The sequence below is a fragment of the Bufo bufo genome, chromosome 8 (assembly GCF_905171765.1).
Source record: "Bufo bufo chromosome 8, aBufBuf1.1, whole genome shotgun sequence".
In the NCBI taxonomy this organism is placed as follows: Eukaryota; Metazoa; Chordata; class Amphibia; order Anura; family Bufonidae; genus Bufo; species Bufo bufo.
In genome coordinates, this window is record NC_053396.1 from 11,456,499 (window position 1) to 11,468,309 (window position 11,811).

General features: G+C 46.1%; 1 protein-coding gene across 6 annotated transcripts in view; it reads left to right on the forward strand.

The window, feature by feature from the left end:
* The window catches only part of LOC121009198 (chemokine-like protein TAFA-1), a 32,813-nt gene extending 21,051 nt beyond the window's left edge, over positions 1-11,762 (forward strand). For all 6 annotated transcript variants that reach the window (XR_005780717.1, XR_005780716.1, XR_005780718.1 and 3 more), the window contains one exon: positions 11,626-11,762. Coding sequence is in view for 3 of the 6 variants with exons in the window: in XM_040442145.1 (XP_040298079.1) it covers positions 11,626-11,643 (18 nt within the window). In the remaining 3 variants the exon portion in view is untranslated. The remainder of the gene's footprint in view (positions 1-11,625) is intronic.
* The last annotated feature ends 49 nt before the right edge of the window (positions 11,763-11,811 follow it).

An 11,811-nucleotide genomic window follows, 5' to 3' on the forward strand; every position in this document is an offset into this window, starting at 1 on the left:
TGGGAATGATATTTAATTTTTTGGGGATGTTACATGGCTTAGAAGTTTAGAAGAAATTTTTCAGAAATGTTCAAAAACCCAATTTTTAGGGACCAGTTCAGGTCACAAATGACCCCATTCTAGAAACTACACCCCTCAAGGTATTTAAAACTGATTTTACAAACTTTGATAACCCTTTAGGTGTTCCACAAGAATTAATGGAAAATAGAGATACAATTTCAAAATTTCACTTTTTTGCCAGATTTTCCATTTTAATAATTTTTTTCCAGTTACAAAGCAAGGGTTAACAGCCAAACAAAACTCAATATTTATGGCCCTGATTCTGTAGTTTACAGAAACACCCCATATGTGGTCGTAAACCGCTGTACGGGCACACGGCAGGGCGCAGAAGGAAAGGAAAAAAAACACATTACGGCGTTCACCGCATAGGAAATATTTTTTTAAATGATAATAGTTCACACTTTTTCAGGCATGGCGATATGTAATATGTTTATTTTTTATTGTTTGTAAATTTTATATGTAAAATTGGGAAAGGGAGCGATTTAAACTTTTAGTATTTTGGTGTTTTTCTATTTACTATTAGCCCCCTTAGGGGCTAGAACCCTTGTCCTATTAGGGTGAATAGGATCTCACACTGTCCCTGCTGCCCTGTGCTTTGTGCACACAGCAGCAGGGAGCTTACCATGGCAGCCAGGGCTTCAGTAGCGTCCTGGCTGGCATGGTAACCGATCAGAGCCCCAGGATTACACTGCTAGGGCTTCGATCAGAACTGCCACCAATGAAGAGGGGGGAGGGGACCCTGTGGCCACTGCCACCAATGATACTAATACTTGGGGGGGGGGGGGCACTGTGCCAACAATGGTTAGAATTTATAATACTGGTGGGGGGGAGCACTGCGCCACCAATGAATGTAATTAACACATTAATTCAAGTATAGGAGGCAGCGGGTGGCAGCGGCAGTATCACATACCCGGCCTCAATAACAGGGCATGCGATCCGCCGAACCGTGGCAATTAACCAATCAGGTGCGGCACCTGAGGGGTTAATTTCGACGGATCGCATGCCCTGTTATTGAGGTCGGGTGGCGGGTATGTGATACCGCTGCCTCCTATACTTGAATTAATGTGTTAATTACATTCATTGGTGGCGCAGTGGCCACAGCCGCTCCCCTTCTCCTCCCTGCTATCTCCCCACTGGTGGCAGCGGCAGCCGCGTCACAGTGGAGAGGGAGAGACTCCCTCCTTCTCCACTGTGCTAGTGAAGAGAACATGGTACGCTCTGAGAGCGGCGCATGCCATGTGCTCTATTAGGCTGCGCAGCTGCTTCCCATCTTCACCACAAGAGCCGCACTTGAAGCGACAAAGAGCCGAAAGTGGCTCGAGAGCCGCGGGTTGGCCACTCCTGCACTATACCTTCGTTACCGACACAGGAACCATGGCAGCAAGGGAAGGATGCAAAGGAAGAGCAGGGCGGGCAGAGGAAGAGGCTGGGGCGGGGATATGACGAAAAGAGGCAGAACAGCCTGGGCACCAACGAGGTGAACGCCGCCCCTGGGCACTTTTCAGAGTTTGGATTATATATGTCTCAGCACCTGCTCTCTCCCTCTTCTCCTCGTCTCAAGTAGGCTCAATCACTATTTCAGATCATGCTCCCTGTTTTGTGACATGTCATCTCTCCCAGCTCCCCCCGTGGGGAGTGGATATGGCGACTAAACAAGTCCTTGCTTGGCTCGGACGCTCACGGTGCATATGTCAGACAACATCTTCAATCGTTCTTTGAAAATAACTCATCTCCACAGATCTCACCCTCATTACTATGGGAGTCCCATAAGGCCTATGTACGAGGAGTGTTTGTCGCAGTAGAGACGAGAGACAACAGAAGATAGATCTGCTTCTGGACCAAATAGCCACAGCTGAACAACTTAATACGACTTCTTTCTCACAGGCTAGACAAGAAAAACTAGTAACCCTTAGGCAAAAGCTTAAACAAATCCTTGACCTTGGACATGCCAAACAACACTTATATTTTAAACATAAATTATATGCCCATGGAGATAAGGGAGGCAAACTCATGTCCTCCTTCATCAAAAAGACAATAGCTAGGTCTTACATCCACAAAATTAAGGAGAGCCTGGTATCCCTGTATACCCAGACATCCGACATCACCAAGGCCTTCCATTCGTATTACTCAGGGTTATACAATCTACAAACCACCTCAAATCCCTCCCTTATGCTGCATATTCAGTCCTTTTTAGATTTCCTACAACTGCCTACCATCTCCCCAGTTGAAGCCTCCAACCTCTTGACTCCGGTCACCGAGGATGAACTGAGAGCTATACTGGGTAGTCCCCGCGGGAAAAGCCCTGGACGGACTTCCCCTTCTCTACTTCAAGAAGTTTGAAGACGTATTGTTGCCACATCTAACTACCCTCTGTAACCATCTACTCCAAGGAAGCACTCTCTACCCGCAAGCACAAGAGGCACATATCACATTAATACATAAAACTGGGAAGGACCCCCAACTATGTGGAAATTATCGCCCCATCTCACTACTGAACCTTGACTTAAAAGTCTGGGCTAAACTATTAGCTATCCGCATTAGCTCCTTACTCCCTCGTCTCATTGGAAAAGAACAAGCAGGCTTTGTCAAGGGCAGGGAAGGCAGAGACAACTACCCCTTGCACTATTGGGAATAGATGTTGAAAAAGCATTTGAGCGGGTCAGTTGGACTTTCATGGAGGCCATTCTGCACAAGTTTAACTTCCCCCTTGAATTGATCGCTGCCATATTTACCCTCTACGCACAAGCCTCCGCCCGTATCAAAATACATGGCACCCTGTCTCCCTCCTTTTAAATCACGAATGGGACGAGGCAGGGCTGCCCCCTCTCTATTCTAGTAGTAGAAACGCTCCTTCAGAGCGTCCTCCATTATCGGCTTCAGAACTGGCCCTCTACAGCTCAAATGTGTCGTTTCGCAGACGATCTTTTATTCCTGCTCTCTAACCCTGCCTCTGACCTCCCACTTCTTACGAAAATTCTGGAAGACTTCGGCCTTCTATCCAACTTCAAGGTAAATGTGACAAAGTCAGAAGTGCTTAACATCACCACCGCTGCACGAGAAGTCTCCACAACCAAACAACACTCCCCTTACCCATGGGTTTCTACCTCCCTAAAATACTTAGGGAACCAACTCCTGAACCGGCTCACAGAACTATATAGACTTAATTTTCTCCCCCTTTTAACAGAACTCAAGCGTCTCTTACAAGATTATGACTTCCCTTATATCTCGTGGATGGGTCGCAGGAATCTGCTATATGCCCTCTCAATGATTCCTGTTTACTTACCAGCAACTTACTTTAGCTCCATTAGATCCCTACTCTCTCAATTCCTCTGGAAGCGGCGTAGACCCAGGCTACCCTACACCATGCTTATGAAAATACGAGAGCATGGGGGAATGGGATTACCAGATATCATGTCATACTACAAAGCCATACACCTCAACAGAAGGCTAGAACTACTCAAACCTAGCAAACAGCTGGACCTAGATGTTCTAGCGCAGCAATCTCTGGGCTCCTCGTTATCTAAAGCCCTTTGGTTGCCAGACGCAGATGTCATTAAGTGTCCTGACATGCGCAGTCTCGCTCTCCCTGACAAGCACCCTGGCACCCTTTCCATCTCCATTACTCCCCTCAAGCCTAACACCGATAGCCCTTACTAAAATAGACTCTCCCTACCCAGACTTCTGGGAGAAATTTAACTCCATCCCCATAGCTGACCTTTTTCACTCAGACAAGATACCATCACAAGAGGTACTTCAAGATATATTGAGGCCTGTACAAATTACTCCACCTGGCACATTTCCAGAGAGTGGCAGAGAGATGCATTAAGGCCTTTCCCTTTAAAAGACAACTTACCCCATTTGCAGTTACTCTGTCCACTGTTTTACCATTGCCTAGGAAGGTGGAAAGACTCTATTCCCTAATCTTCACTCCCCAGACCCAGCCTAGACCCACCTTCATTTCCTCCTGGGAGAGGAAGCTGAACATATCTCTTCAGATGAAGAAGTTCAGACAATTCTACGTACATCTCATGGTTTTTCCTCATGTGTAAGATTACAGGAGAACCACTATAAGTGTCACGGATGGTGTACAGGAAACAAGACAATGCAATACAATAATGACTCACTGGATCCACAACTAAGGAACAAAAGGGAGACCCCTACATGAGACCTGCCACTCTCCCTAATTGCTCAGCCTATGCGAACACCCCAAAGGTGGATGGGCGCATATCCACGTACCTCGGCTATCTAATACCTGAAGACCCTACAATAGTGAGGGGACACGACCACCGGCTCCCTACACTAGACACGGAGGGAGTCAGGGTCACCTGAAAATCCAGCAGACAGAAAATCACAAATAAAGGAACAGCACTTATCTTGCAGAGGACTGGGAAATAGAAACAGCAAGCACACACACTCCAGGAAGTTGTATAAGCCGCAACCTAATGCATCATGGGGAGGAACTTAAAGGGAAGCAATCAGTCCAACTGCATGACAGCTGAGATAGACTAACGAGATAAGGAACTTAACCAAAACAAAGAAACTCAAGGAGGAGGATCTGGAAAGCTCCTGTCAGAGCTTCTCAACTGTCTGGTTGTGACAATAAGTTATTAACTCGTTGGTATAAAAACCCCCGAGTTTCTTTTCACTCACAAACTCTCTCAATCCAAAACCTGCTGGAGATGTGGGAAACATGTCGGCTCCCTCTCCCACATCTGGTATGAATGCCCCCTTATCGCTGCTTACTGGAAGAAGATCGAGGAGACCATTCAGAAAATTTGTGACACCCCCCGTTGGGATTGACCAAATCATTTTAGCTAGAGCAAACTCGGCCTATAAGCCGTCTAAGAGAAACTTAATCACACATCTACTGACAGCAGCTAAGGCCTTAATACCTCCATACCTTAATACCTCCATCCTTCCAGGAACGGGTAGCGAAGGTGGACCAGATCTGTCAATTTGAGGAACTCACCAGCCTAGCTAATAGGACTAGAGACAGTTATCTTCAAGTGTGGTCCCCCTGGCGACAGTTCCAGGGACAATGCCAACCATTGAATAGGCTAGTCACTCATCTAGATATCCATCTTACCACATCCTAACCCACCCCCCCACTCCCTAGCCCTGCCTTTCCATTCCAATTATTTTATGTGTATTTACATACTTGAATGATCCTATGTTTTTCCACTTGTGTGTACATTCTTTACAGTCAAAACATCTGTCTTTGGCTGAATCGTTGTATCCATGCTGCAAAGAGATTACACACACTGTTACTGTTTAAAGCTTACTTCAATAAATAAAGAATTACAAAAGAAAAAAGAAAATGTCATCACTACCGGCCCTATCAATAAAATTGCAGAGGACTTGGCAGTTGCAGAGAGAGCAGAGCCTCTAGGTGTAATGGTGTAATCCCTGACAAGCAGAGCGGAGGCTGGGGCAGCTCATTATCTCAGTGTTGCAAAGTATCTTGTCCTGCTGTGTGATTAGGACAGGTTTTGTGTGCACTAATAGGACAGCAGCCATTTTATTTCTCCTAATGATTGCTCCCCAGACAAAACGAGCCATTATAACTAATGAAAGGTAGGGGGACGTGGCTAACTGCCGGCATGAACGGCCGCATCTGATCTGCTCTCCGGCTCCCGATTATCATCTTGATCAATCCTGAGTGCTGATACGGTTAACTTGACAAAATACAAGGTGTAAAACATCACGAGACCCCACGGTACCTAATAACGGGACCCAGCAAGGCTCAAGCAGCAGCAGAACGCCTTAAATAATTTGCGCACCAAGACAACCAACATGGCGCCGCGACAGCCAGTACACCTCTCACTCAGCATACCGGCGGACAAGCGGCACAACAAGCAGTTAGTGATGAGTCGGAGGTGTCTGAGCTTACACCGAAAGAGGCGCATGAGCAGCTTATGTCAGCGATCCTGGCCTGCCAAACTTCTCTCACTACCAAGATTGATGAGGTACGTGTGGATTTGGGCCTCCTCAGACAAGATGTCCAGCATCTTAGAGAGCGGGTGCGGGGAGCGGAAGAGAGGATCTATGAGCTAGAGGACCTCACCAGTCCCATACCTGCCAAGATCCATGCCCTGGAAGACTCGGTCTCCTTATGGAAACAAAAATGTGACGACCTGGAGAACAGGGCCAGGAGGAATAATGTACGCATATTGGGCTTGCCTGAAAGAACAGAGGGTTCGGATCCTGCCGCCTTCCTGGAGGTCTGGTTCAAGTCTACTTTCCCCGAGGCAGCCTTTTCTATGGCATATGCAGTAGAGCGAGCCCACAGGGTTCCAGCTCGTCCACCACCACCTGGGGCACCACCTAGGCCTCTTTTAGCTTGCATGCTAAACTGGAAAGAACGGGACATTATCCTTACCCAAGCAAGACGGATGCAGTCCATCACGTACGAAAACGCCAAAGTATCCTTGTTCCCCCGACTTCTCCGCCGAGCTTCAAAAGAAAAGGGCGACTTTAGTTTCTGTTAAGAGAAGGCTCCGCGACATGAACTTACCATACTCTATGGCTTACCCCGCCAGGCTGCATGTGGTAGAAGGGGAAAAATCGCATTTCTTCACCGATCCCAAAGAAGCGGATGATTGGATCGCTAAGAAGTCGCGCAGACTGTCGCCATCTTGAGGTGCGGTACAGCACCATTACCTCACTCTTTGCCTGAGGACTCTACTACCAGGGCACAATATCAGTGATGTCGGAGGAGATTCGTCATCTGAACCAGGCACCGTTATATCGTTATTGACTCCATAATAATTGCGCACAGCTAATCCGGAGTGAGTTTCATTGTTTAGTGTGTACACCATTGGTTAGATGTCAGCACGATGTGTATCATGTAGAGGGAGCTGGTTAGATACCTGCATAGACTCTCGCCACCTTGTAATATGCAGGTCCCTGACTACTCAGCCACAGGGAGGTTACTTTCCCGCACTTGGCATTACTTACTTTATTGCAATGTTAATTTATGGCATTATTTGTTCCATTTTAAGTTTATATACTCTGTTTGGGCACAATGTGGTGGATCATTACCTGTAGGCAGCCTTACATGTGTGCTGGGAGATTCGGTATGGAAGAGTTATCCGGAGCTACAGCAGAAAGACAGACTTGTTTCTAGATATAAGTCGCATACAATATGGCCGCCCTATCGTTAATGTCCTGGAATGTGAGGGGACTGGGTAACCTCGGGTAAAAGAATGTCTGTTTTTGCACATGTCCGCAGATATAACCCACATATACTCAGCTTACAAGAGACCCACTTGACAGCCGAAACGGCCGCTAGGCTTCAGAAAACATGGGTTCAGTGGTCAAGTCACTCATATGGCACCTCACACTCTAGGGGAGTGTCTCTTCTAATTAACCGCTCCATTAGATGGGAACCGCACATGGTTGAGACTGATCCGGATGGGAGGTATATTTTTGTTTATGCACACGTGAATTGTACTCCATTTGTGATTCTAAACATTTCTATCCCCCTCCTGCTAATTTGGCGCTTTTGCAGACTGCGGCCATCTTTGCGGCTCAGTATCCGCATGCTAAGCTAATATGTGTAGGGGTACCTGAACATGGTCATGAATCCACATATGGATCGCTTTCATGCTTGCCCGACTTCCTCGGTCCACAGCCCACCCACTTTACTGTCAGCCTGGATCGAGGAAATGGGGTGGCTAGATTTGTGGAGAGAGAAACATCCAGGGTCTGTGGAATACTCCTGTTTCACTCCCTCCTGCGGAGCATTATCCAGGATCGATTACATATTTGGCTCCCCTGATGTATACTTAGAATTATCAACTATTTCTCATGGCCCCCAAAGTGTGTCTGACCATGCACCCTTAATAGCACAGTTTAATGCTCCACAGGCATTAAGCCCTCGTTTGAAAAACGAAAATACACCCATTCTGGCTCACCCTCCTGAAGGATGAAGACAGGATCCCAGACCAATTGCAAATATTCCTAGAGGTACAGGACGTAGATACGAATACCTTGCTACTGTGGGATACGTTGAAGGCTTATCTTAGGGGGTGCCTTAAATCATCCATCTCCTTTATTAAAAGGGACGCCCGGAAAAAAGAGGACTCCCTTAATGTCTGTGTCAAGGAAGCCGAGGCAAGGTTTTTCTCGGTTCCTTCTGAAGGCAAATAGACAGGATTGGTTACAGAAGGGTAGGATGTATATGGTACATCTACATGAAAAACAACAGGCCTTTGAGGTGGGGGATAAGGCAGGAAGAGTGCTAGCCCACATAGTCCACAGAAATACATCTGCTCCACCAGTCTTACGTATACAGATCCCAAGTGGTGAGGTCAGAGACTCTGTCCCAGGCATTGTATCGGGCTTTGCTGACTTCTATCGTGATCTATACCAATCACGAGTGGCATACTCAGAGTTGGAGCTTGAGCATTATCTAGATGAGATAGCCTACCCAACACTATCGGTAGAAGACAGCAATTTGTTAGAGGATATAACCCTGGAGGAGATACAGGAGGCAATTAATGGTCTGGCGAACTGGAAGTCTCCAGGTCCTGATGGGCTGCCCCTGGAGATATATTCCAAGTATGTAGATATCCTTGGCCCTCAGCTGAAGGAGATGTTCAAAGAGGCATGGCGGATGGGCAAATTACCGGACTCCCTATACGAAACTGGGTTTAATTCTAAAACCGGACAAAGATCCGCTGGATTGTGCCTCATATTGGCCGATATCCTTATTAAACTTAGATGACAAAATCCTGACAAAAATCTTGGCCAATAGGTTGAACAAAATAATAACTAGCATAATACACAGTGATCAAACTGGGTTTATACCAGGAAGGTCGACCTCCAATAATATCCGTAGGACACAAGTCATAGCCCAAATTGGAACCCAGCACGACAGACAATGGGCGATGGCTAATAAAATCGTTGGAGAGGTTTGGCTTTGGACCTAGATTTTTGCAATTGGTACGGATAATATATAGGGATCCTAAGGCCAGTATTCTGGTCAATGGTACGGCCTCTTCTTCCTTTACTCTGCAAAGGGGTACGAGGCAAGGTTGCCCTCTCTCTCCCCTATTGTTTGAATTTGCCATTGAACACCTGGCTTTACAAATTCGGCAAGATTCGACATTTAAGGGGGTGGCGCTAGGGGGGAGAGAGGACAGAGTAAGCCTGTATGCAGATGACCTTATATTATTTATGAGTGAGATGGATGTTTCTCTGCCACGAGCGATCGCCATCATAGAAAAATGTGGGCACTACTCAGGGTTACATATCAATTGGGCTAAGTCGGCCTTGATGCCGCTGTGGCGATCCGACTGGCCCGAGATTCATCACAACCTCAGAGTAGTGGACCATTTTAAATATCTAGGGATTTTTATCACCAGAGAACCGAAAGACTCCTATTCCAAAAACATTGCCCCTTTAGAAGCCATTTTTATGGACAAATTGAAGGTGTGGAAAACCCTACCTCTGTCCATCATGGGCAGGATCAACCTAATAAAAATGATCCTATTACCCAAAGGACTATACATGCTGGAACACGCTTGCACCCCAATATCCCAGAGCTTCTTTGACCGCCTTCATTCTCTAATGGTTCAATTTATCTGGGGAAAGGCCAGACACAAGCTGGCCTTGAACACACTGCAGCGATCCAAGGTACAGGGAGGTGCGGCGTTACCAAACTTTCATTTGTATTTCCTCGCAGGACAGCTGAGGTTCCTAGCTAATTGGGTCAATGGTGAACCCCTTCAGAATATGGAGTATTATCTGCAACAGTACCTAGGTCTATCCAATTTATGGCCAGTGCTAGAAAAGGTCGGATCCCTACCGGGACAAATGTTGCAGATTCACAGGTTGACGCAACAGGTCTGGAGAGATGCCAAACTACGACAATATCAGGATTGGGCTGACACCATACCTCTGTGGGATAACCCATTATTCCCCCACTTACAAGGTAAAGAGGGGACACATACCTGGGAAACATCTGGGATCACTGTATTGAGAGATCTATATCAAGGTGGAATCTTACGCTCCTTTTCCCAAATTCGAGAGCAATTTGGGATAATACGCACCCAGTTTTTTAAATACTTACAGATCAGACACGCCCTTCAGGAACAATTTAGGGATGGAAACAGGGCCATTTCCTCTTATCCTTTAATTGGGGTCATTAAGTCACAGGGACCTAGAGGTATAATATCTGCACTCTACACTTACCTTTTAGGTAATCATATGTCACTACAACCCACATTAGCCGAGGCCAGGTGGAAAGGGAACATTCCCCATCTTACGGCAGAGGATTGGACAGAGGCGATGGAGGCTGTGACTAATGTGTCTCCCTCGGTCAATAATAGACTCATCCAGTTATTTATGCAGCATCGCAGTTACCTAACCCCCACCAGACTGCACAAGATGGGGAAAATGCCCCAACCCAGCTGCCTAAGATGCTCCCATAATAGTGCCGATTTTTGGCACATGATGTGGGAATGCAAACAGATTAGAACATATTGGCAGGAAGTGCTTGGGGTACTTTCATCATTGGGTATAGGTCCAGTACCATTTTGCCCCAAGGTATGCTTATTGGGTATTTTGGACAATGATGGTTGGTCTCACTACAATAAAAATTTCCTGAGCGAAACTCTGTTTCTAGCCCGTAAGGTAATAGCTCTTAACTGGATGGCAGATGATCCACCTACATTGGGGATTTGGAAAAGACTAGTGAATCAAGTGATACCTTTTGAAAATGTAATATACAAACTCCAGAAAGTATGGGGTCTCTGGTGTGATTCATATTTAACCACTTCAGCTGGATCCGCGGTCTCCATTGATCCTTAAATGTGCCAGAACACTCAAACCTCACACGATTTTACTGTTTTAGCTCAATTTATTTGATTTGTTTTTTTTTTTCCTTTTGCACCGAATTGCCCAAGTACAAATGATACTTTTGTACTGCATACTATTGTTTCATGTCCATCTGATTGTACCACAAACATGCCTTGTTACTCTTTTTTTTTCAATAAAACGAGTTTTAAAAAAAACTAATGAAAGGTATTTGGGAATATATTTATAATAAAGTAATATTTACGTATTTTCATTTTCTTAATTCCCAGAGAACTCCTTTAACAATGCAGCAGATTTCCGCTAAGGGATGCATGGATGTACAGAGTACGGCTGCAGCTATCCATTATTTTAGTAATCAAGTATTCTACCGATTAATCGAGTACTATCATAAGAAAAAAAGTAATTCAAATAATGTTTTTCTTTATAAAAACTCTATCCACCCCCATGCAATCAGACCTCTCCGCCATCAGCTACCCCAGTGCCACCATCTCCCCCTCCTAGTCATCAGTCCCCAGCGCCAGTGAAATACTTACCTTTCCTGCTAGGGGCGCCGCCGACACTCCACAGCTCTTCCAGCCTCTTGTTCACGCTCTGCACTGTCCTCCTGACGTCACACATAGTGCAAACTTACGTGCACTACAACCTGACCATGTGTGTGTGTGTCGGGATACAGTGCAGCGCGGTGCCAGCCGGCGGGAGACCACGGAGCAGTGATTAATAGCATTGTCTTCTTTGTCTTTTCAGATTCACCCAAGATACTGAATACTGGAGGAATTATGTCAAACTAAAAGATGGCGGTTCTGGAAACCTTCCACCCTTGGCGCAGTCTATGGAAGAATGTGGCATGGGGAAGTAGTCGCTGCTGTTTGTATGAGGGATACTCACTGGACAATTGGAAATAAACCTAATTAATGTGTCTAACAGTCTCAC